Raw genomic sequence first — 27723 nt, 5'->3', positions numbered from 1 at the left:
AAATTAGAGCTGATAATCTCTAAGCCACATTCACATTGTAGTTATAAACTAATAAAATATTTTAGTACCAAGATGTTCATTTATTCTTTAAGCAATATGATTTATTTATTATTAGTGTTTCATATTCATCTCCGCCAACAACCCTTCGTAGAAACCACCGATTGATGCGTAGGTTTATATGTGAAAAATGTCTTCCTACTGCCTATTAAATTCACTTACTTTTCTTAATTGTTCCATTGAGCAAAATCCATGGCGTTCAGAAGAAGCAATGTGGTTGCAATGGCAGTGATTGTCAGTGTAATTTTTCAGATTCAAAAATGCATCTCAGAGATCAATAGGCAAAGCTTTCCACAAGGTTTTGTTTTTGGCACTGCTGCTTCAGCTTTTCAGGTTTTCTTTCCACTCTTCATCAACACTTATCATTATGAGTTTCTTGTTTTACAATTAAAAAAAATGCAAAATTCTATAATTACTTTAATATAGTTTTTATTTTTACATATTTACATATATGTTGAATTAATGTTGATATTTTTATAGTACGAAGGGGCAGTAAAAGAAGATGGAAGAGGGCCATCTGTGTGGGATACTTTTTCTCATTCACCTGGTAAGTTATTAAAATTACTATAAATATTTAAAAAAATGAAAATTTTTCTTATGTGTGCTTAAATTAATCATTTGAATACAAATTTGTCAAGAAAGCAATTTTTTTACCTTTTGAATAATATCATTATTTATTTTATTGAAGAATATAACAATATTGTAAATTAAACTTATTATGATTATGTTGTTACTGCGATTTCTCTTGCATTTGTAACAGGAAAAATACTGGATAATACCAATGCTGATGTTGCAGTGGATCAATACCATCGTTACGAAGTAAGATGAGTTTACTTGGTGGCACCATGCAATTTTATCACATTTTTTAAAATTTATAGTTTTAGTTTTATTATAATTAGACTCAAGTTTAAGAAAATAGGGTTATATAATGTACATACGCCAATATATTAGGAAATATATTCAATAATATCTTATAATATAATAATTTATAATTAAATTATGTTCATGAAATATTTCCAATAAATTTATAGTTAATATTTTATGATATAATAATTTATCATATTTTAGTATAAATTTATATTTGATTATCTTCAACTATTATATTTGTTTATTTATGTTATTGAAAGTTTATAAATAATTTTGTCACACGAAACGTAATATAATTATTTTACTCTCATATATTCAATTATCATCTATTATTAATTGGAGGGTTGAAGATTATTTATAAATAGATCTTTCTCTCGTAGTGATTTAAAGATCGATTACACATCAACAATTAGGTTAGCTCTCCCTAGTTCAGAAGTCAACAATAAGGTGTAAGTGGACCATAGATGGATTAACGAGTTTTATCATTCTCCATTAATTATAGCTTGTAGATGTTGGGTGCATTCGAGCTTAGAAGAATATGCCTCGTTAAAAAACTGTTCGACAAAAAAACAATTTAGAAAAAATAAAACTTGAACTAAGGAAAAAGAGTACAAATCTCTTTATGATAATTAATTACCAAATGCATAAATTCTAGATGTGTGGCCGTTTGAAGTAGTCCTTTATTTGGACTTATATGGTTAAACACTTTTAAGTAGTTCTTAGATGAATTTCCATCCAAGCTTATACGTTGCTTTTAAATAAGTTATACTCGAACTTATCAAGGTAATCACATTTTTGAACATTTACATTTTTGGAAGCTCAATTTATACTCATATTTTCTTGAGACGATCACATTTTTGGACGCTTAAAAGTATTCTCGAATTTTTTCAAGATAGTCACGTTTTTTGACACTCATGCTTAGATTTACCGAGTAATCACAAATTTGGATGCTCATGCTCGGATTTACCGAGTAGTCACATATCTAGACGCTCGTGCTCAGATTTACAAAGTAGTCACATATTTGGACATTCATGCTTAAATTACTGAGCAGTCACATATTCAAACGCTAGTGTTCAGGTTTACCAAGTAGTCACATATTTAGACGTTTATGTTCAAATTTACCAAGTAGTCACACATTCGGACACTCATGCTTGGGTTTACTGAGTAGTCTCATACTCGAATGCTCATGTTGTTTAGCTCTACCAACTACTCTTGCTTTATAGGTATTTATTGTGTCAAGGCCTCATCCCGTACTTCTTGTATAAGATTCACCTTTACTTTCAAGGTATTTCTTTCGCATCCATACTTTTCATATAAGATTCGTCTTTGCTTTTGAGGTATTTCTTATACCACGAGCCTCATTTCATACTTCTCATATAAGATTCATCTTTTCTTTTGAGGTATTTCTTATGCCACTAACAACATCTTGTACTTCATGTGTAAGATTCACCTTTGTTGTCAAGGTATTTCTTATGCCACGGGTCTCATCTTGTACTTCTCGTATAAGGTTCACCTTTACTGAATATCTTGCTTTTGAGTATTTTCTTTCACAAAGCTAAACCAACATATAATTGACTTGTGTCAAACTCAAACATTTTTCATTATTCTTTGATGAAACATCTTGCATTAAGTAATTATTAGTAAGAATCATCAATTTTGGGTTTACAATTTATAATTTTCGATCGTTTATCTGATCATTGTCACGTTTTAAGATTCTTTTTATCTCTCATTTGGAAAATAATTTGCTTATATGTCCAACATTATCATGTTTCCTTAGTTAAACTATGAGTACTAGCTTTTGGTACTCGGGTTGCGTCATTTTAATTTCTAATTGATTATATGGATTGATCTCTTTTAAGTTCTCCTTGTATGATGTTGCTATCTCTACTCAAAGGTATTACTCGTTGTCTTTGATTGATGTCAAGAGTTGCAAAGCCCCTGATAAAATGGTATTATAGAATATGGAGCTATCTTCAAGCTTATATCTTCTCACTTCTCCAAGATTAAGCTCGTTCCTTTACTCGCATGTTGTACCATCATACAAATTTTTGCTTTGCTACCTCTATCGTATTTCATGTATGAATTTTAGATCAAGTTGGTGATCATCCTTGTTGTGTTCCTTATCAAAGTGTTGTCTTATCAAGCTTTAGTAGCGAATAATTCCCTTTTCCTATAAGCAAAATTTTGGTAAAGCTTTGGGTTTTTAATGAAAGATGGTGTAAGTTGATACTTAGACTATCCAAATTGCCGTGTGTAGAAATTTTCTAGAGGTAAATATTGTTGAAATTTTACTAAGTAGACTCTTAGGAAAGAGAGGTGAGTCATAGAAGGATAAACTTAATAATTTTGTCTTTTCTAGCCAGATTTTTCCTCAGAGCCTTTTCACAAATTTTCCAACAGAAATTCTCAAAAAGATTTCACATTCTTAGACATGACATTATCAATCTATCTGAGAATATCACTCGTACTTCACTCCCTTTCACTTGAGTTTCTTCTCATACCTTATGTATAAGGTCGACCAATTCATAAGTTATCATTATTTTAGGCTTCATCAATGTTTTTTCAATAGTTCTACCAATTTCATATCATATGAGAACAGTGTATCTTTAGTTGATGATTGAAAGGTACAATGACGAGTTTGTATTCTTGTATTATGACAAATGAGAAAGTTGAATATGAAACAATCTATTTCCTTTGATGTAGAGAATGATTTTGACCGATTCAATTACTTCCAGTTTGTAAGAATAAGCAGGACTTTTCTTCTTGTTTTTGTTGTTTTGGTCCAATCCAATTATGCAGAGGAAACTTTTCTCATAAGTGTCATCTTTGACCACTTTGGAAAATGTTTGTTGTCTTTTTCATAGTTGCAAAAAGTTAATTGAGTAATGGTAACATGACATACTTTTATATTCATTTGACACAGACTATAAAGGTAAAATGGTCACAAAAGTGTAAACTTTTGTATTGTTTCCAAACATAAGAGAATAAAAAGTAAATAAGGATAGTGTCAAATGAATGTAAAATATTTAGGTGTGTCAAAAAATCTTTACTCAAGCTAATTTTGGTGGGTGCTGCCACTCTCATGCATGTATGTATAAAAAAGTGATGTTATTGCAAACATTCAAATATAGAAAGAAATTATAAAGTGGAATTCAAACATTCAAATTCATAAGGAAATTCTAAGGTTTAATTTCGAGTTATTCTTATCCTACAATTTAGTTTCTCTATTTTATAATGAAAAGTCTCATGCCTTCCTAGTAGTTTTAAAATAAATTTTACGTGTATGAACTAATTAATGTATTTTAACCATTTGTTTCATTTTCACTAGTACATCTTGATTTTTTTTTTCAACTAGGAAGATGTGCAACTTATGAAAGACATGGGAATGGATGCATACAGGTTTTCGATTTCTTGGTCTCGAATTTTCCCATGTAAGCATTTTACTATTCAAATATTTCGATAAAGGTATTTTTTTTAGTTGAAATGTTAAATATTCCAAGGTAGAAGCTATAAGAAAAAAATATTCTTTACATAAAAAACAAAAAGAGGAACTATAACATGAAAAAAAAAATTTAATTCCTTATCCTTTTTCAAATCTTTAAATAAATTATAAAGTTGTTTGAATATTTAGTATTCACCTTGAAAATTATGTCTATTCTAGAAATTGAATTTTAACCTAAGTGTAAAATGTAAAAACTTAATGTGACAGATGGATCTGGAGAAATTAATCAGGCAGGAATAGATCACTACAATAAACTCATCAATGCCTTACTAGCCAAAGGTAAAATTTATATTACTATTATTATTATTACCATAATAAATCATGTTTTAAAAAAATTAAACAAATTTATTTACACATACAGGCTTCATCTAGTTATCTCCATTCATAAAAGAAATTACACTCACATCTCTTGAAAATTAACATAAGTAGCATGCATTTATTTGTATACATATACCATTATAAGAGTCTAATTATGATGAACCCTAATATATATATTTGTAGGAATTGAACCATATGTGACCCTCTACCATTGGGACCTACCCCAAGCCTTGGAAGACAAGTATAGGGGTTGGCTTAGCCCTTTCATCATGTATATATGAAATTTAATTCATATTAATTATAACTTGAAAATATTATTATAGTGATAATAGAATTAATTTATATGAATGTTTTTCATTCATTGAACAGAAAAGACTTTGCAAGATATGGTGAATTATGCTTTGAAAAATTTGGAGACAGAGTGAAAAACTGGATCACTTTCAATGAGCCTCATACATTTGCAATGATGGGATATGATCTTGGAATTGAAGCTCCTGGAAGATGTTCTATTCTTCTTCATCAATTGTGCAGACATGGAAACTCTTCTACTGAACCTTATATTGTCGCTCATAATGTTCTTAATTCTCATGCAATAGTAGTGGACATCTATAGGAAAAAGTACCAGGTAAAGTAAAAAGTAAAAAAAAAATGAATAAATACTTTAATTATTAAATATATTAAGAGATAAACTTTAAATCTAATTTAATCTTATAAATTTATATTTATTTATATACTTTAAATTGATTTTATTTTTAATCAAACTTCCAATAAAATGTATGAATTTAAATTTTGTATTAAATAAAATGATAAATAATTTATAAATTTATTATATTGAAGTTATTAGTTAAAAATATTATTAATTTTTATATATTCAATTTATATTTTATTTGTTGTTGAATCTATCTGATTATAATTTTTATATTTATTTTTTCTTAATCTTTAACAATATTCATAATAATTGATTGACTAAGTAAAATTATTCTTGTACAGAAAATACAAGGGGGCTCTATTGGAATATCTCTGGATGTGATTTGGGTTGAGCCAGCAACAAACTCAAAGGAAGATATTGAAGCAGCTCAACGAGCCTTAGATTTTCAACTTGGCTGGTAATAATTATTATGTACAATCTTTCAATCAAAACTTTCATATTGTGAAGGACATAGACCACCTAATTAAATATCTTCACACCCAAAGAAAATTTCTAAGCAAATTTGTCGAATTCATATTGTGAAGGACATAGTAATAAATGAAAAATTTTGTACAAAATTTAAGAAGACACCTAACAAATTTAAGATTTTTTTTTTTCATATAGTATTGATCCTTATTAAACCTAGTGATGTGAAAATAAGTTGTAACCTACTACCCAACCGAGTTTATCACGGGTTTGAATCGGATTGAGTTTGAAAAATGTAATTCTTTTTATGCGAGTTAGTTTTCAACCCGACTCACTTAGAACTCGGTTCACTCGGTTGAATCCGTGATAAGCTGGGTTAGCTCACAAATCCACCTAATTTAATTTAATTATTTATTATTTTGTATTTCAATATTATTAGCTAGCATTTTTTTTTATTATATTGTAGATTTGATAAAAAAAAGATGTTTCAAGAGAGAAAAATATTATAGATTTAATATTATAGATTTATCTATTAAAACTCTAATATTATAGATGAACAAATGATATAAAAATTATCAATATTAAAAACTTATTTGTTCGTTTTTGTGCTTGTTTTTGAATTACGCTTGAATTGTATGATATTTTTTTATTTATTTTGAATTGTCTTTGAAGTTTAACATCATTTTAGAATCAAATTTATTTATATTTGAATTAAAAAATTATAATTTTTTATTTTAAAAAAAAACTTATATTTAAATGAGCTAGTGAGTCGATCCGTTTAACCCACCAACCCGTGATGGGTCGAGCCGAGTGACGGGTCGAGCCGAGTTCAAATTTTTTCAACACGTTAATAAATGAGTCAGGTTGAGTCGGCTCACTAATAAATGACCAATCCGTAGTGAACCAAACTGAATCGAATCGAATTACCGTTTTGATAACTTTAATTAAACCTTAAAAAATAACTAATTTCAATATTTTAAAACATTAAATTTTATAATAGATTAAAATTAGTATATTTTAAAAATATATAATATAAAAGAAAAACTATCAGAAGATCAGGATTTCAAATTTACACTCTTATATACCATCCACTAATTTGGCTTTCTTTTTTATAATTAAAAAAAATTATTTTTTCAACTATGACATTATCTTCGAAAATAAATTTAAAAATGTGGTTTGAGAGTAAAAAATATGTTTGAATTTAACAAGTATAGTGATTGAATTTTTTTGACAGGTTTCTAGAGCCATTAGTTTTTGGAGATTATCCAAACATAATGAGAAGTAGAGTCGGTAATAGGCTACCAACATTTTCTAAATCTCAAGCATCTCTTCTTAAAGGATCATTAGATTTTGTCGGCATTAATCATTACACCACACTTTATGTCTACAACCTCGCCGTTCCGCTTCATGATTACATCGAAGATTCTGCTGTCCTTACTTTTCGTAAGTTCAAACTAAATATAAATTCATTATCTTTTTTTTCTATTTTTTTTTTAATTATTTGGATGCATTTTTTTTTATTAATGTAGACCTAATTGAATTTTGCTATGCTTTTTCTTTTATTCATTTCAGCATTTAATGGCACCAATGTCATTGGAGAAAGGGTAAGCTCCATAAATGAGAATATGTTTCTTTTAGGTGTTGATGTGACATTTTGTATTAAAAATGGAAATAAAATTATAAGAAGAAAGATTAAATAGAAATTATTATTCATTAATCATATTTGTTTCACAAAAAGGAAATTGGTTGAATGATTATTTGTTTGAAGTCCTTAACATTTATAATAAATATCACAATTCAATCCTAATTGCTAAAAGGATAAGTTTTGGCATAAAAATGTTTTGAGAGATGAATAAGAAATTGATATACTTAGCTACTTCTAATCTTTGATATATATTTAAGAATTTTCACTTCGTAAATAGTTTGAGTAACAAATAAATGTTTCTACTATCTCATTCTTTCATTATTCTCATTAACCTTCACACAATCCATTACTATGAATGGAAAAATAAAAATTTATAATAATAATATAAATTATATTTATCTATTTTTTCTTATGGACCAGAGGTTGAATTTGAGAGACTTGAAAGAAAAGAAAGGAATAAAAATAGTAGAAGGAAGAGTTATTTGAATTAAGAGAAGAGAGTAGAGAGTAAGAGAAAAGTCTTTTAGTGATTTAATTGATGTGATAAAATAATTTTTTTGAAATAAGTTTAAAAAAATGTAAAATTAGTTTCTAAAACATTTTGATATATGTTTAAAAATATAATTTGAAAATTTAATTTTAAACATATTTTAATTTTAATTAATTACTATAATATAAAATATGTATTAACAGAAATATTATATTTATTTTATTATAATAATAACATATATTTATAAATATTTAATTATTATATATTATATATTAATTTTAAAGTATATAATAAAATATTAGTACATTGATTATCCCCCATTCGATAATCGATTATATTTGTTTTTACGAATTTGGATTCTCAGTTTTCTTTGCTCATGCAGGGAAATTTTTTAAAAAAAATTTGTCCTAATTTTGGTAAATTTTAACTTGCTTTTCATTTTTTTCTGTAATTAATTTTTTTCGTCCTTAAAAAACAAATAAAACTTCAATTAGATTGACATCCTAAAATTTATTTATTATTTTTCATCACATAAAACGTGTTATTAACAAAACAAGAAAAAAATGTAAGAACCAAATAAAACCTATATTAAAAAATTACAAAACAAACCCTCTCTTAAGATATTAGGTAATCTAAAATATAAGGAAATGATAACTATTATAAAAAAGAAAAAACTAATAATAACATTATCTTTTAGGTTAGTCCCTTCAAAGCGCACCTTGCTCCTTATACCTCCTCCTTTCTATTTTGTCTTGCACTTAAAAGTTTTCTAGAGTTGATATAAATCAAGATTCAACTCCCTCACTTTTTTAAAACCCTAATTTTGTAGTTTTCATCTCTTCACTTTTCTTTTTTAACGATTTATTTTATTTTTTAACAAATTTTTTACACATAAAAAATATTACAAAAATTATTAAATTATATATGTAAAATCTATACAAATAAATATTTACAATGTTCAAAAATTAAAATCTACAAAAAAATTAATAAATTAAAAACAAAAAAGAAATTAAAAGAGTTGAAACGTGAAGGCTGTATGAATCGTGAAGGCTTGAACGGATGTGTGAAATCCGTTCAGCCTTCAATGGATCTCGACATCCGTGGACGGATCTCAAGATCCGTTGAAGGCTGAACAAATTTCCCACATTCGTTCAAGCCTTCACGTTTCTCTTCTTTCTCTTACACAACACACCACATACATAAGCACATATATAAAAACAAAAAAAAAATAAGCTTTAACCACAAAAATGTGCAAGAGAAGAATAAACGAAGAGAAAGAGGAAAGGGTGGGGGCTCTTTGTGTGCGAAGAAGAGAGGAAAAGAGAAAGTGAGGGGGGTGAGAGCTCTATGTGTGAAGAAGAGAGGAAAAGAGAAAGTGAGAGAGTAAGACTGCAGAATTAGGGTTTTAAAAAAGATAAATAAAATTAAATAGTAGAAGTTAAAAAATTTTAACCTAAGATATTTTTGGAATAAAAAAATTTGAGGAAGTGTAGGAAGGAGTTGGGATGGTAGAGGGAGTAACTCTCTTCTCTTTTCCACTATATTATAGTTTCAAAAATCACCATAGATTATTGAATAGGGTTTTGGTTTGTAGTTTAGAAACGAAGAAGACTTATCTGTTGATATTTACACCCCCTTTTTAGCCAAGCTTACAACCCACTTTATTTTGTTTTTTTTAAATACTCATATATCTATATCAACTCATTTTCAAGTCCAAAGTACTACTAGATACCACTCCTACTATTGACACCACTCATATACTATGTTCCCCTAGGTTGGAACAAACATACTCACATCTCATATGCATATTTAAAATATAAATTTAATTAAGTTCGAAAAATTTAAATTTACCTTTTGTCAGACTTCTAAAATTATTTACACCCACTTGATATTATTGTCTAAAACAAAATACCCTAAATTTAGCCTTTTAAACTTTGATGTTAATTTATTCAACATCTTAAAAGGGTGAATGTCAAGTCTACAAGATATACAACTATATTACATCTCTAATGTGATTTTTGTTTTAAATAAATAAATATTTTAATATAAATCCTACCATGATTTAGTTTTTAAGAGAATTGTTTATACAAGAAACTCGATTCAATTTTATGGAATCTGTATTTACAGAACTCACAATAAAATATTATTTTTATGGGTAATAAACTTATGTAAAAATCTTTATTATATTATATTTTGTGCACATTCAGTTAAGCTTCTTAAGCTTTTGTTTGAATTGATCTAAATAAATTGTTTTTTATAATCAAAGGTATAGTATTTAAGTATCTAAAGTTTAATATTTATGAATAATGATAATGATATTCAAAATTATGACTTGCAGGCGAATTCTTTATGGTTGTATATAGTACCACACGGGATGAGAAGTACAGTGAATTACATAAAACAGAAATACGGAAATCCTCTCATCATTGTCACAGAAAATGGTAATCTTAAAACTATAGATTATTTTCCTTGTTGTTAAAAGACAATATGAAAATGTTTTGAAAATGAACATTCAATTGATTACGTAAAATGATTCCATATTATATTAATTTAAGTTATTAATGACATAGAAAGGTTCTTGTAACATATTAGTTTAAATTACAATATCAATTAAAAAATAAATTTTCCTCAATTCTAACATCTAAATGTAGAGACTAAATCAAAACTAAACTAACCATGAATACTAATAATAACAATTAATCTAAACTAATAGTAACTATTAATATAAACCAAACCTAGATACTAATCAAAACTAAAGATTAAATATCACACATAATCTTAAAATCAAATTATAGTAAATATTAATTTTTAATATGTAAGCAATATTTTGTCCACTCATGACAAATTTCTTCAATTGCCTATGTCCAATTATTCTTTGTTGACATAATGTTAAAAAAATATATGATAAATTTTAATTTTCTTTTATAAAAGAATATTTGAAATGATAAATGTAGTACATTTTAGAAGGGTGGAAGTGTTATATTATTTATTTGTAAGAATATCCCTTATTTACGTGGACCATGGTTCAGTTACACTAAAAAAAATTTAGTTACTCTTACTGCCAAGATATGAAATTTAACTAAGTTAATTCATAGAAAACTGATAAACATGATTATTATAGTTTCAATGAAGAAACAAATATCTAAGGATAAATCCAATATAAATTATGTGATGATCAAACAAATTTATCACTTAAGACATATACAATAATAATACCAAAAATAAATTTATTATTAATTTCCTCTAAAAACACATTATTTTGTAGTTAAAACATACATATGTACTACAAATTTCATGTTTTCATTTGAATTTTTTATCTAATGAACAAAACTACAAAATAATATTGATGATCGAACAAATAATCATTAGTTGTCAATGATACTTAAATTAAAAATGTTGATCAATGATATTATATTAACAATGTAACATTTATAATGAGTGAGTTGTACTAACATGTATAGAAGGGGTGATGTAAATCTTCTTTCCAAATTCTTGAATCCACACTAAATTTAAGTTTAACATTAATCTTTTTATTCTGATACTTTTATAGCTAGCTTAAGGAAGCCATAAAAATCAATATTCTTTATGTTTAGAATTACTTGATTTATATACCACATTATTAACATAAATATCAATCACAATTATCATTTTATCAAACATAGTTAAATAAATAATAGCTTACGTACATCATTCATAGTTGTAGAATTGCAATGTTCAACATCATGTTATGGTAGATGATTTCACAAATATCTTTCATGATTTTTACAATGGTGCATTGCTATTATCGATGTCAAAGATTATTCCATCTCAAAGTATATCATAAGATGTATGAAACAAGTCATGTGAAACCTTAACCAACTCTTGTATTAGATTAACATTTTAATGAGACTAAGCCCCAAAAGATAATATCAAAAGTAATTGTTTCCTTTCGTCTCCTCATAGGATCCTACATCATAATGACAACACTCATCATGAAATAATCTAAATAAGGCAAATACACATACATAAAGAGAAATTTACAATATATACCATTATTTAAAAAAACTTAATTAATTGTGTAGGTTATTCAATGCTCGTTTAAAGTATTGTTTCCTCTAGTAGAGGGATTAAAGTAGCAACCTCTCTAATTTATTTAACCACTACTCTAGTAAAACCATCTTGTATGTTCACAATGTCTATGATTGACTTCCTTACTATGTTATTGCAATAATCACTAAAGAAGGAGGAACTTCTCTAAAAAACCTACACCAACAATAAATATTACTAATAAATGAACTCTTACGAATGATTGGAGCAAAATATTTGTCAATAACTTGTTCAAAATTGAAGAATTGCTAACAATGAATGAATTAAAGAGATATAAAATACGATGCTCTTACGCAAAATACAGGAAGACTTATTGTTCGACACAACCCATTTAGTGTGAATTATTGAGTTATTAACTTTGCACCAAAATTTGGCGGGTTCCATCAATTTAAACACGTGGTTGATTAAAATAATTCACTTAATAATCACTATTAGGTTTGTTCATTAATTTGTGGATTGAATTGACATTGTTATATAATTATTTTTTGTAAAATTAAACATACATGGTAGTACAAGTTTTATATCGTTTTCATATTCCATAGTTTAGAGAGAGAAAAATCATCACTTATCATATCTTTTTAATTTATTCATCACTTTTATCATAGAGCTAATTCACACTCTCTCACTTGTTATAGGGATGGATGATCCAAATAACCCATCTATCTCAATCAAAGATGCTTTGAAGGATGAGAAAAGGATTAAGTACCACAATGACTATTTAGTTAACCTATTAGCTTCAATTAAGTACGTAATGTATTTTATAATTATCTAAGTGCATTTATATGATTTAGTTCCCACATAGTTTATTAAGCTAATAAAACTATCTTGTTATTGTTCACAGAGAAGATGGATGCAATGTAAAAGGCTACTTTGTATGGTCCCTACTGGATAATTGGGAGTGGCAATCTGGATTCACTTCTAGATTTGGTCTATATTTCATTGATTACAAAGACAATTTGAAGAGATACCCAAAACAATCTGTTGAGTGGTTCAAGAAGTTCTTGAATTAATTAAAATATATATATATATATATATATATATATATATATATATATATATATATATATATATATATATGTGTGTGTGTGTGTGTGTGTGTGTGTGTGTGATTTACATGTTTGGGAAATTGAAAATGAGACACTTGACTCCTAAAACTTGTATAGCTTCTTTATAATAATTGTGTGTAACTTGGTTGAGGAAGATTGATACAAAACTCTTTCAACTGATTGAAAGTTATTTTATTGATTTTAGTGATTTTAATTTGGTCGTTATGCTTTAAATTGAAATATGAAGCATTAAAAAGCTTAATCTGTACTAAGATTTTATCAATAAGCTTTCAACCTGCCAATCTTTAAGATTTGAAGTATAATTTGCTAAGTAATCCAAAGAATCTTATCACATCCACCATCCACTTAGAAAAGAGTATTTTGTGATTAATAGATATAAAACTTTCATTGCAATAATACAAAAAATTCAAAGAGTTTATTTTCACACATACATGCACCTCCACTCACCTACCCACCCACCCAATACAAACACAAACACACAAATATATAGACACACACACACAGAAACAGAAACAGACACAAACACACATACACACATAAAAACACAAATACACAAACACACATACATATAGGCAGACAAACACAAAGACACAAACACACAGAGATACAAACACATAGACACAGAGTCACATAGACAAACACACAGACACATAGACACACACACACACACATGGACAAACACACAAACACAAAGACAAACACACAAACACATAGGCACACAGGAACACAAGCACACAAACACATAGAAACACGGACACACATACATACAGACACACAAACACATAGACACACAGACGCACCCACAGACACAAACAAAAACACAAACACAAACAGACACAAACACAAACACAAATAAACACACATAGACAACAACACACACATACATATGCCTTAAATGGTGTGAGATGTTTTTGACCATGCATATTGCTCCATGCTAGTGAAAAAAAAATACTATTACGAAATAGTAGCTTCAATATAATAAAAAATATAATTAATGGTGAATTGTGTGGAGTGACTCGTCCCAACAAAATAAAAGGAGCATAATAAAAGAAAAGAAAATTAAATTACAAGTCCTGATATGTTGACACCAGAAAGTGCAGTATGTTCATTTGGAAGTTGTTGACGTGGCTGATAATAATATTTTAAAAATCAATGGACCCACACATATTTGAAGTTTTGTTGAAATAAAAATGGTAATTCTACTTTCTCTCTCATCCATTTCAGAATTTTCCATTTCCCTCTTCGCTGTCATTTCTACTCTCTGATTTCTTCTTTGCTTGTGTTATTATTAATCGTCAATGATGCGTTGATGGTGTTATGAGATGAGTGACAGTTTGCTGTGTCAATGTCATTTTATTATGAAGACGGCAGTGGTGTCAATTACATCAATACGTATCAATTTAAAAATTATATACATATATGATCGATAAGAGTAAAATACTCATTAAAAAAATAATTTTTTGTATTTGTAAAAGAAAATAACGAATAATGACATCAAGTGAATATAAAAAAATTATATATATAATATATAATCAACCATATTCAAGAAATTTAATCTTTAAAATAACCATATCCAAATTAGTTAAAAAGTTAATAATTAGATTTAATGTATCATTTTTTTTATCAGATTTTGAATTGAAAGAATCAACAAATCCACATGATTTACCTATAAGAGAGGACAAATAGTCCATTTGGAAAACTCTTTCTTAATGTATCTCATTTAAGATGGAAAAATTTATAAGTATTTCAATTTCAATTTAAACATAGGTTGGTTTCACATATTCCATGATGAAACATAAGAAAAAGAAAAGATGCTAATTAGTAATGAAAAATATTTTACCTATGGAAAATATATTTTCCTTTTTGATGTGCACTGACGTGATAAATTAGCCCTATTAACGCGCTTTTGCACTCAATTACAACTTCTATATTGAGAATAAAATAATCTAACCTTCCCTTAAGATAAAAACATGTTATGTTCCTTAAACGTAGCAAATCTCCTTCCTTTGTCTACGTTTCTTCCTTTAAATCATGTAACGTAAAATGGCTCACCAACCATTTGGTTCCATGTTGTACCTTCATTTAACTAAAATTAATATGTGAAAGTTCATTCGGAAAAAAAGGTGGTTTAGGTCGAATTTGAAAAGAAGAAAAGAACTTCAAAATCAAAACAATCATTTGGTTTGGTCTAAGTTTACTTTGTTCAAGGTTTTTGCCAAACCAAGAATACGTGTCATACAATGAACAAATTAAAGAAATTGGGTGCCACAAAACAAAACTTAATGTTCAAGTTTGCAACAAGTTAGAACGAGTTTGTTTGTTCATGTTTTGGAAGTTTTGATATTTTAAAATTTGATAGATGACGCAAAAATCATGTCAACGTAATGTTTTAAATATAATATAGTATTTGTACAGTATGACTTTTCAGTTACTCACATATTAACTATCAACAGACATTTTGATCCAATGCAAAATAGTCCATAGACCAATCAGTTGAACCACACATAAGACAAGATTAGTATTAAAAATAATTATGTTAATTCTAAATCATGTTATTATGTTAACTCTAAATCAAGTCATTACTTTTTCGATTGTGATTAGGCCAATATTAATCAGAAATTTATCCCAATTTCTATAAATACAAGTTTGATATCAAGGTAATTAGTTACTTTATTACGCATTTATTACTACAAACATTCAGACAAACACTAATTTTGACATCAAAGTGTTTGATTGAACTACTTAAGGAGACGACTAAGAAAAAAACCTTACCTAAGCTTAAAACTTAAAAATAATTTTATAGAATAGTTTTAACCCACTAGTGCAGAGTTGGCCTTTAACGTCACCCAATAAACGTCCGTCCACCAAAACCCCAATGTAAATAATTGACCGGTGGCATAAATGTAAATAATTGAGTGTGGAGACGTCTGTTCTGGAGGGGGCCGGACGTCTATAATATTATAGACGTCCGGCCCCCTCTAACGGACGTTCAAAAGGCTGACGGGGGTTGAAGAGTTGATTGCTTCAGCCTATTGAACGTCCGTTCTGGAGGGGGACAGACGTCTATAATATTATAGACGTCCGGCCCCCTCCTGAACGGACGTTCAATAGGTTGACGGGGGGAGTTGAAGAGTTGATTGCTTCAGCCTTCTGAAAGTCCGTTCTGGAGGAGGCCGGACGTCTACAATATTATAGACGTCCGTCCATCCAGAACGGACGTTCAAAAGGCTGAAGCAATCAATTCTTCAACTCCCCCGTCAGTCTCTTCAACGTCCGTTATGGACGGGGCGGACGTCTATAATATTGTAGACGTCCGGCCCCCTCAAGAACGGATGTTCAAGAGACTGACGGGGGAGTTGAAGAGTTGATTGCTTCAGCTTGTAGACGTCCGGCCCCCTCAAGAACGGACGTTCAAGAGGCTGACAGGGTAGTTGAACCCGTCAGCCTGTTGAACGTCTGTTCTGGAGGGGGCCGGACGTCTATAATATTGTAGACGTCCGGCCCCCTCCAGAACGGACGTTCAAAAGGCTGACGGGTTCAACTACCCTGTCAGCCTCTTGAATGTCCGTTCTTGAGGGGGCCGGACGTCTATAATATTATAGACGTCCGACCCCCTCCAGAACGGACGTTCAAAAGGCTGACGGGGGGAGTTGAAGAGTTGATTGCTTCAGCCTTTTGAACGTCCGTTCTGGAGGGGGCCAGACGTCTATAATATTATAGACGTCCGGCCCCCTCAAGAACGGACGTTTAAAAGACGTTTAAAAGAAGGAGATATATACCAAAACGCGAACCCGCAAGGAGTTACGCGCTTCCTGAGAGTTCCCTCTGCGCCTTGCATTTCTAGGTTGGTGTTTATCTGTTTTGGACCATTTAATCTTACTTTTATTCTGATTAAATTGTTCAGTGATGAAATATCTTCCATTTGGACCGATTAAAAATCGTTTTTGGTGCGTTTTGGTGCAGTTTGTTCCGTGTTCTTGGGCGGCGTTTTTTGGCCTACGTTTTAGGTCGTGCACTCCTCCATTTCCCTCCATTTTCATTTTGAATCTGCTCTTTAGGTTAGTTTCTTCGTTAATAATTTTTTGATAGCGTTTTGTGTATGTATATTTTTGACGTGTTATTATAATTTTCATTGAGTGACCCTTAGACGTTTGGCAGTGCACAAACAGACGTCCAAACCCCGTAACCCTAAATAACTCGTTCAGCCATATAGACGTCTGTTCCGACACAAACGGACGTCTATATAGACGTCTGTTGTGTCGGAACGGACGTCTATATAGACGTCCGACCTTGCACAACAAACGTTTGGTTTACGTCACCCACAAAGACGTCGAGTGCATGTCGGACGTCAAAAGACCAAAATAACAGACGTCTAAAGTCCTTTATGCACTAGTGACCTTAACCCTATAAACCGAAACAATATTTTTAGAATTGTATATTGGATTATAAAACATAAAAGTGAGAATTAAAATGTACTTTAATTTGTATGTTATAAACATTAGAAAGTTAATTTTATTATAAATATAATATGTATTCATAAAAACTTGAGCAATTAATATGCAACTGTTAGAAACTTACATATGGTGCACTCATTTATTTTTTTAATTTTAAAAAAAGAAATTGTTGTAGAAAAAAAAAAGTTCTTGTAAAGTAAAATCATGGACGGTAAAACCTCACAAACAAAACCTTCTCCTCCCTTTCTCGCGTTTCCTCTCAACATCCACATTCATTTCCTTCTTCTAACCCTCAACTTTCTTTTCTCTTCTTCTTGATCAGGGACAACCTTCAGACTTAAAACAATTTTAGATAGAATTTGTTTAGTTTTATTTAATAATATATTGTTGTATTAAATAGGATGATACAAATAGAACTAAACAAATTCGAAGTCAACAATATAAAAATACGAGTTTCTTAAAAATATCTTTACAAACAGTTTGCTATTAAAGTAAAATTTAATATACGGTTTTGAAAAATAATCTATTTAAGAAACTTAGTTTAGAATCTTGATTAAAATTGTAATAATATCATTTATAAAAAGTTTGGTACATGGGGTTGGCAGCCCTAAAGGTATACATACATAAGCATGCACAGTGGAAAAATAACAAGGTCAACGAGTTGGGTATAGTTTAATTACTTTAAATATAAACCTCAATATTTAAACCAAACTAATTGGTTTAAGTAAATTGTTTGAAAATAAAAACTTTCCCAAAGGGCAGAAGATGGTGACTTTGAGTAGAAAAAGCAAAAGGGTGGATTCAGAAAATGGTGATTACCATTATTAGGTCCATGAAAAGACCTCTTTGTTTGCACTCGTCAAGCGATGCATCACCGACCTCACATCACTTCTTACCATTACGTTAATCTAGCCAACACTTTCGGAACTCAAACTCTCCAATTTCTTCTTTTTCACCCACAAATTCTACTTTTGTGTGCTTTATTAATTAAACTCATAAATATTTATAAATTTATATATTATAAATTAATCATGTCTTTGGATATAAAATTTGTAACATACAAATTATAATTATTTAAACTAAATATGCTTTCTGTCTTAAATTATAATAAAAAGTGTGTTTAGTGTTCAAACTAAATTATATTAAAGTATTTAGATTTTATATTTTAAGAAATAGACTTTAAATCTAATCAACTTGAATACTATTTATATATTATAAATTAATTTTATATTTTTCGTTATCGTGAGCCTTTCAATACTATATTTTATAAAAATCAATATAAAATATTATTCTCACCAAATTTTGATTGTTTCATAAAAGACATTTTATATGTAAAAATATTTTACGTTAACTTTCGTAAAGTACAAAATTTAAATACTTTATCATTTAGTTCAAAAACGAAATACAATATTTTAACCCTAAATACTTGTACTGAGATCACCAAAACGTTTGTTGCAACTTGACTTTTGGTTTAGTGGTGTCATCCCTACTCAGCCAACCATGCCAATGTTCAACACTTGTGCATGATATATAAACCAGTCATTAGGTAGTTCTGCAATATAACATTTAGGTGTTTTGACCATGTTATTAAAAAACTATACAAAGTTGGGGGAAAAATACATTTGAAAATTCAATATAACATTTTGTTTATACTTTTTTCTTCTCAAGAATTAATTTAAATATTTTTATTTGCAATTTATGTTAAGTGGGATTATTTTCAATTTGTATAATTTTTTTTTCAACCAATATGAATTAAAATTATTTTTTGAATAATGTATCACTAGTGTAAAATAGGCTTTTTATAGCTACTGTTTATACCTGTTCAAATTTATCAGGTATAAAAAATAATATAATGGCAATATTGTAAATAAGATAAATTCTTTTACACCGATTACACTAAAAATCGGTATAAAAAATACTTCTACACCGGTTATAATAAGAATAGGTATAAAAGTTCATTTTTTATACCGACTACAACTTTAAACCGGTATGGAATATTTAATATTCTGCCCGCCTTTTCCCTCTTCACTTCCTCTCCCCGCGTCTTCACTTTCACGCTGCACTTCTTCTCCTTTGCATCTAAATCGCCAAATCAATCATGAAAACCCTCATCCTACTGGATTGCGACTTCTCTCTTTTGCTATATTTGGGAGGTTAGGGTTCCGCAACTCATCTAGAAGCGATTGATGCTGAAATTGCGGCCATTCTCGATGAGGCTCGAACATCATACGCCACCCACAACTGAAAGCTCATGTCACTCCTCCGAGCCAAATCCTCTTCTTCGGTCTTCTTTTCCGCCTTCTCCAGAACCCTAACTCCTCTCATTGATTTCCAGAGGCGCCTGGCCTCTGTTGAACGCGTCGTCTCCTTCATCTATGCCCTTGCTGCCTCCGCCTCCAATGAGTTCCTCGATTGCTTCCTCAAGTTCCTCCTAGCTGCCGCTACGACATCCAACAAAACAGCCAGATTCCGAGCGTGCCAGATCGTCTTCGAGGTAACTGATTCTCACAATTTCCAAGCACTATTTAATTGAGTTTTCTGAACATTACTGAATTTTATATATATCAGTCACTGAAGGATAGTTTTATGAAGTCTGATACTGAGGTGAAAAATGCCTACAATTTCAAGATTTATGATTGCACGGAAGATTGTTAAAATTAGAGCTAATATCTCGGATTTGTTGAATTTTAGATAATATTACATTTTGAATTTACGAACTATTTTATGTGTAACTATATTAAGTAACTATGTTAGGTAAATATATTTAGGAACTTTGTTAGGTAAATATTACATTTTGATGTGTTAGTAATTGAAATAATATTGATTATTTTACTCGTTATTGATTATTTAAACTGTATTCTGGGATTGAATTTTATGCACGTCATTTTTATATGGATAGTAGTATATACAAATCAAATATTTTTAAAAAAACGTCATTTTTTACAATGGTTAAATCTATATCAGATATAAAAGTCTTGTTTTTTCACACCGGTTATTGTACGAGCAGGTATAAAACTGAGATTTTTATACCTATTATAGCATCAGCAGGTATAAAAAAAGTTTTTTTCTCTGGTGTAAATATCAGACTTTTATACCTATTAGAAACATAATAGGCATAAAAGTAAAACTTTCTACACCGATTCTAGAGTTGGTATAAAAAATCGAAAACTTTCTATACCCCCTGCTTCTATACCTACCCAAAAATAGGTATAAAAAGCCTTTTTTAAGAGGTATAAAAAACCTTTTTTGCACTAGTGTATGTGAAATTATTTATCGATTAATATTAGTTAACAAATATTTGTATATAAAAAGAAATAACAAATATTTATATATAAAAAGAGAAGAAAATTCCAGTGTAGAGATCATTGAGCTGTTTCAGTATCTAAAACTACAATTATTAAATTTTTATCTTAAGTAAAGAACACTTATAAATTAAATCCGATAACTCATTTAATACTATTTTAAATCATATACTTATGAACAGAACACCATATTTTATAGAAACTCATCTAAGCATACCTATAATTAATAATAACTAACAATATATATATATATTTTTATTGTTGACTCATGTCATATTCAATTTAACCTAATAACGGATTGCTTGTACATGATTTTGCATCTGCCATTTTTGTTGTGTTGAACTATCTTCCAAGGTACTCAATTTCCTTGTCCATGTGATATACTACTTTTCTGAAATTCAAAGCTTCCTAACAGATTCAGAAAAGGAAACAAATATAAAAAAATGTGAAGTATTACGTTTTGAATACTAATTTTATATTGGTGAAAACATATACTAATTTTTATACAATACTTTTTTTTTTCTTAGCTTTGAGAGCTAAGAAAATTTCTCTCTTGAAGGTTAAGAAAAGGGTTAGATAAATGTATAATATAAACCATAAAAAATACCATCAAACCTGTGATCTGAAATTAAGTAGGGTGGCAAATAAACATGAAGAATTTGATTGTATAACAAAGGGAATATGGTGCATGTGAGATGAGTAAAGTGTTCATGCATATAATATGCAACAATTTATGTTGCCACAACTTTAAAAAGGTATTCTTTACTTTTAATGTTATATTTCCTACGTTTTTAAATTCATAAAAGAATATGTGTTTTAAATACGTTTTTTTTAATTGTTCTTTTCATTCATTGTTTTTTATTAAAACATTTTTAATCATTTTAATTTATAAATAATATATATTAGAATGAATTTGCCTGTACATATTTTCTAAACAAATCTTTCTTAATAAAATACGTATGTTAATGTTTTTTACGTCTTTGTTTAATTTTTTCAATTTAAAAATAAATTTTTGTCTGCTTTTCTAAGAAGTGAATCTTATTTACTTAAATATTTTTTTTAATTATTTATTTTGAAAACACTTATTTTAAATTTAAACTTTTATTGAATATACGACTTTTAATGCTTATTTAAATTTATAACATTTTTTTATCTCGACACACTTATTGGGTAACTCATCATATATCGAAGATGGTGTGATAATTTCTTAAATAAATTTACGCTTTCATATTGACAGTAAATCTATAAAAAAAAGTGTAAATTATAGACTGAAAATACTTTAAATTTAATATTTTAAAATTTATTATTATTTTTTAAACTAAGATAGTTATTAATATGTTTCTCCGGCATTAAGCTTTTACCAAGAATAAGACAATCTGATAAAAGTTGTGCTATTGTTTTGCTAATAAATTACAGTATACTTATCTAAGTGAAAAAATGGTTACTATGGACTCTATATAACTTTTATTTTAATAATTTGTTTAATTTAAATATATAATTTTAACTCTCAAAATGGGGTAAGATGTATCACTAAATTTAAATCCATATAGTTATTATTCGACAAATGTTGCTAATTAGAATGAAAACTCGTTATTCTTCGTTTATTACAAACTATAAGATATATCTTTTTTAAATACCATATATATTCCACAGCACATGCAAATAATCAATTAATAAAATTTATCAATAGAGTCAAAATCTAAGATCAATAAACAGACAATTGATTACATGAATTGCACGATTAATTTTAAATTCAAAAAACTATAAATAAAAATAATTATTAAAGAGATTAATAGATATTTTGATTATTATCTATAAATAAATCTGTATAGAAAAGATAAAATTAAAGGTGGCAAAATAGGTCAATTCGGTTTATTTTAAATTTGTTGATTGAAATAAAATATTTGAAAATAATTTAATGTTTACACTAATAAAATCTGTTAAACAGAATTTATGAAAATGAATTTTATATTTGTAAAAAAAAAAGGAGCATTTGTTTATAAGAAGGAAAGAGTTTGTTAGATGTCGTAGTAGAGAATATCCTATTAACTAAAGTGAATTGGATATAAGTTAAAGAAGAATTTGCGGAGAAGAGAGTATTAATTAATATTAATTAATTAAGAAAATAGAATAATTAGCGGGTAAGAAGAGAAGAGCCAGAAAAGGAGTGAAAAGCGAAAACGTGGGACAATGGGAGTGACGGTGGTAATGTAATGCTTTTGTCACGGAAAAACTATGGTCTACGGAACGGGACGGGGTTAGATCTTGAACTTTTACTGCCATTTTCTCTCTCTCTCTTCCTTTTCTCTATATAAATTCTCACACCTCTTCATTCCACTCATTCCCTCCTTCATCTCTTAATTCTTCTTTCTTTCTCTTTAGATCTCTCTTTCATTCTTCATTCAAGGTAATTTCCACCCATCTCTTCACAAGCACGCCTTTCCATTCTTCCATTGTTACTCCCTTTCGTTATTTTCCTTGTCTTGCCTGCAACTGACTTTTTTTCCCTCCTACCCAGTTTGTGTTTCCTTGCGGTCTTTCGATTTCGACTTCTGGGTGTTATTCTTTTGCTCTCAAATGCCACCTTTTTTATGCGGGGTTGTTTGTTTTTTAATCGTGGGTGGGTTGGATGATCATTGGATCTGTCGGTTTGGCTGGTTCCGTGTGAATTCTGTGGTTAGATCTGGTGGCTGAATTTTTATCATGTGGGGATTCGGATTATACATTTGTCTCTTGTTTAGTATATTTTTGTGATGATTTAGTGTGTGCATGTGTTTATCAGCTGAGCGGTTCGATTATTTGTGTTTATCAGTTTGCATTTTGTATCAAATGTTGTTTCTGCCTCTGGATCTGTTTGTCTTTCTGTGTTTGCTTTGCTTGGGAATTGTGGATCTTGTTCTTCCTGTGGTTATTTTCGTGACTGCGTAGCATTCTCTTGGAAATGATGTTATTGGGCGATTTTTGTCGTATGGTCTTTTCAATTATCCACTGCTATGGGTCTTGATTTGTTTGATTTTATCTTGTTGAGTTGTGATGATGGATCATTTTGGGAGTGAGTTTGGAATTTGCATTGTTTGTGCGCTATTTTGAGTCTGGACCATTGAGTGTTTTTGTTACGCAGGCTGCTAGATAAGAATAAGAAATGGTGAAAATTTGCTGCATCGGAGCTGGTTATGTTGGTGGGCCAACCATGGCTGTGATTGCCCTGAAGTGTCCTGAGATCGAGGTGGTGGTGGTGGATATCGCCGCTCCACGAATCAATGCGTGGAACAGCGATCACCTTCCCATATATGAGCCTGGGCTTGATGATGTGGTGAAGAAGTGCAGGGGGAAGAACCTCTTCTTCAGCACTGATGTGGAGAAGCATGTTGCTGAGGCTAACATTGTCTTTGTTTCGGTGAACACGCCGACGAAAACTCAGGGGCTTGGAGCTGGCAAGGCAGCTGATCTCACATATTGGGAGAGTGCTGCTAGGATGATTGCTGATGTTTCCAAAACAGACAAGATTGTGGTCGAAAAATCAACTGTGCCTGTGAAAACGGCTGAGGCAATTGAGAGGATACTGACTCACAACAGGAAAGGAATCAATTTCACAATTCTGTCAAACCCTGAGTTTCTTGCTGAGGGTACAGCGATAGCAGACTTGTTTAATCCAGATAGAGTCCTTATTGGAGGCAGGGAAACCCCAGAAGGTCAAAAGGCTATTCATGCTCTGAGAGATGTATATGCACATTGGGTTCCTGTGGATAAAATCCTTTGCACCAATTTGTGGTCCGCTGAACTGTCAAAGCTTGCAGCCAATGCTTTTCTGGCCCAGAGGATCTCCTCTGTGAATGCCATGTCTGCACTTTGTGAGGCAACTGGTGCTGATGTCTCACAGGTGTCTCACTCAATTGGCACAGACTCAAGAATTGGACCAAAGTTCCTGAATGCCAGTGTTGGTTTTGGTGGATCATGCTTTCAGAAGGACATATTGAACTTGGTGTATATCTGTGAGTGCAATGGCCTCCCTGAGGTGGCTAACTACTGGAAACAGGTCATTAAGGTGAATGACTACCAGAAAAACCGGTTTGTGAACCGTGTGGTTTCTTCTATGTTCAACACAGTTTCAGGGAAGAAAATTGCTGTTCTGGGTTTTGCTTTCAAGAAGGACACTGGTGACACTAGGGAGACCCCTGCCATTGATGTGTGCAAGGGCCTATTGGGAGACAAGGCCAAATTGAGCATATATGATCCTCAGGTTTCTGAGGACCAAATCACGAGGGATTTGGCCATGAAAAAGTTTGATTGGGATCACCCTGCTCATCTTCAACCACTTAGCCCCACTTCCAACAAGCAAGTATCTGTGGTTTGGGATGCCTATGAGGCAATCAAGGATGCACATGGTATCTGCATCTTGACCGAGTGGGATGAGTTCAAGAACCTTGATTACAAAAAGGTTTTTGACTGCATGCAGAAGCCTGCTTTCGTTTTTGATGGCCGAAATGTTGTGGATGCCAACAAGCTCAGGGAAATTGGTTTCATTGTTTACTCCATTGGCAAACCTCTAGACTCATGGCTCAAGGACATGCCTGCAGTGGCTTAATGGAAAAAGTACAGTTTGAAACTGCCTTTTTGGGATGAATGTGTTGGTCTTTCAGAGTGGTTGCCTCATCTTCCTGATATGCTGTCATCATGCAAATCATATAGTTTAGATTTCTGTTACTGTTTTTCTTTCATGTTACTTTTATTTGATCAGGTTTTACACCAAATTAGAGAGCTTAATCGCATAAGTATCATTGTCTTTAGCTCGCTAAAATTCCTTATTTGTTGACCTGGTTTATTGTAATAAACAAGTACTGAGGAATTTTTATACAACGGATATTATTGGTTTTCATCTGTGAGCTTTTACATTTCTCTGTCTCGTTACTGAATTCTCCTCTTTATTTAACGAGGTATCAGCTTCTTACTCTGCTAACATTACAGGGCTTGATTGAGTATGCTAATAAAAGGCCTCTTTGGAATGAAAAATTACTCAGCAAACATTTAAGAAATCAGAAACGTTGTCTGGTTCTGGCTTTTGTTGTTGGCAGCAACAGACAGGGGAATCTGTATAAAGTACTATGAAAAGCTAAGTTATTTATTAATTATTAATAGACCACGTGTTGCATGAGGGCTTCATAAATTTTTCTCGTGATGATTGAGGAATGTTGTGACTTTTAATATCCTGTACCCTCTTTTTTCACATCCATCAACTTCCATAGAAAATCTTCTGATACTTTTAATTTTTTATTACACACCCCAACAATAATTTTTTTTGTCGTTTTCTTTGTTCTTGACTATGTTTCGTTATTTGCACAGTCCTCGTGGCTCTTAAAATATATGGCATTCTTTTTGTTTTGGTCGAAATGCAAATACACAGGAAAATGATTTTTTGATTTGATTGTGAGAGAAAGTTTGATTTTTATATATACAAAATTAAATGTTTCCTTTTATTTTTCTTTAATTTAAAATTTTCCTTTCACTTAGGCCTATTTGTCTTAAGCCTTTATTTGCATTAACTACCCTTTTGGAAAGTATGTGTTACATGCGTATTTAGATAAATTGATTTAGAAAGAGGTGAAGAGAAAAATATGATTGAGAGAATATTTAGTGGAATTTTAAACAATGAAAAATATAGTTTTAGCATATTGTATATTTTTGTGGTTTTCTATAAAGAGTGGACAATGATGTATCAGTTGTGATGAAGAAGATGTAAATAGGTTTGTTTCAGGAATTTTTTAGAATGATCGTAGGCAAGAGATAGAGGAGTATTATAACTATCATATAAGGAGGAATTATACAAATAATTAATTGTGTATATAAGCTTCTATTGTGATGTTTAGATTTCAAAGCGTTTTAATTGTCTTACTAAACTTTTATTACTTATAAAGATGTTGTATTTAGTTTCATAATTTATGTTATATCACGTTTTTATCTTTACATCACTTTTTGTTGGAATAGGTTGAAAAGAAACGAGAAAAAGAGTATGTACCATGTTTTAGTGAGGGCACCCATTAGTTCATTAAATAGACAAAAATGATAAGAATTTACACTTATTAGCTACTATGGTTTAGGAGTATGGATTTATATCAACATAACACTATATTCTTATAGGGGCAACACTAAGAATAATTTCAATTGATAAATTTAGTGGCATCATGTATGAATTAAAGTATGGATAATGGTATTTTGACTTTCAATTTTTTTTACATCTAATTAACACTACTTTTTATTATTTTTTCACTTTTTTTTACAAACAAAAATTTACTCTTTTTTTATGATTATTTTATACTTGCATGAGTTGTTAAATGGTGTCAAACAACTTTTATTTTCCTTAAAGCATCATGAAATTGAATCAATTGTTCAATTTAAAAAAAAAAAGAAATTTTTATTTACATTTAAAAACTCAGCATATATTAGGAATAATAAATATAGAAAAATATAATGCATTAGGTAATTTGGTTTGAGTAAGTTTTTGACTTCAAATCATCGACCAAACTAAATCACACGACTTGAAAAAAAAAGCAGCTAATCACATACTAAAAAAAGTCATTTTTCCATTATTTGCATTTCTTATTTTTTAAAATTGATTTTGTTCAGTTTTAAACACCTATCCATAATACAATAACATAAAAAAAAGCACCCAAAACGATGATATAGTATTTTCATAGTCCAATAACCCATAATCAAATTTATTAATAATACAAATCAATCTACATCAACCACATAAGGTCATGCTAGACATCACTACTGTAACATAAAGATCTTATTAAAAAATAACAAGTAAAAGAAAAAAAAAA

At 29.8% G+C, this 27723-nt stretch overlaps 2 protein-coding genes across 3 annotated transcripts; both read left to right on the top strand.

The window, feature by feature from the left end:
- The first annotated feature begins 249 nt into the window (after positions 1-249).
- Positions 250-13089, top strand: LOC124826230 (beta-glucosidase 40-like). The gene is made up of 13 exons (XM_047299012.2): positions 250-390; positions 538-604; positions 818-876; positions 4280-4355; positions 4634-4705; positions 4928-5015; positions 5114-5369; positions 5735-5850; positions 7093-7301; positions 7431-7462; positions 10332-10434; positions 12715-12823; positions 12921-13089. The coding sequence occupies exons 1-13, from the start codon at positions 250-252 to the stop codon at positions 13087-13089; spliced, it is 1497 nt and encodes a 498-aa protein (XP_047154968.2).
- A 10050-nt stretch (positions 13090-23139) lies between these two features.
- Positions 23140-25778, top strand: LOC124826237 (UDP-glucose 6-dehydrogenase 4-like). 2 transcript variants are annotated; one of them, XM_088111062.1, is made up of 2 exons: positions 23140-23159; positions 24024-25778. In XM_088111062.1, the coding sequence occupies exon 2, from the start codon at positions 24045-24047 to the stop codon at positions 25485-25487; it is 1443 nt and encodes a 480-aa protein (XP_087967188.1). In that variant the 5' UTR covers positions 23140-23159; positions 24024-24044; the 3' UTR covers positions 25488-25778. The 2 variants fall into 2 exon arrangements, with proteins under 2 accessions (XP_087967188.1, XP_087967187.1); XM_088111061.1 differs by lacking the exon at positions 23140-23159 and adding an exon at positions 23166-23309.
- Positions 25779-27723: the final 1945 nt, after the last annotated feature.

Source organism: Vigna umbellata, chromosome 3, assembly GCF_029865625.1.
Source record: "Vigna umbellata cultivar VRB3 chromosome 3, Vumbellata_1.0, whole genome shotgun sequence".
Taxonomy (NCBI): Eukaryota; Viridiplantae; Streptophyta; class Magnoliopsida; order Fabales; family Fabaceae; genus Vigna; species Vigna umbellata.
Note: the sequence above shows the minus strand (reverse complement) of the source record. Positions and strands in the feature narration are given on the sequence as shown.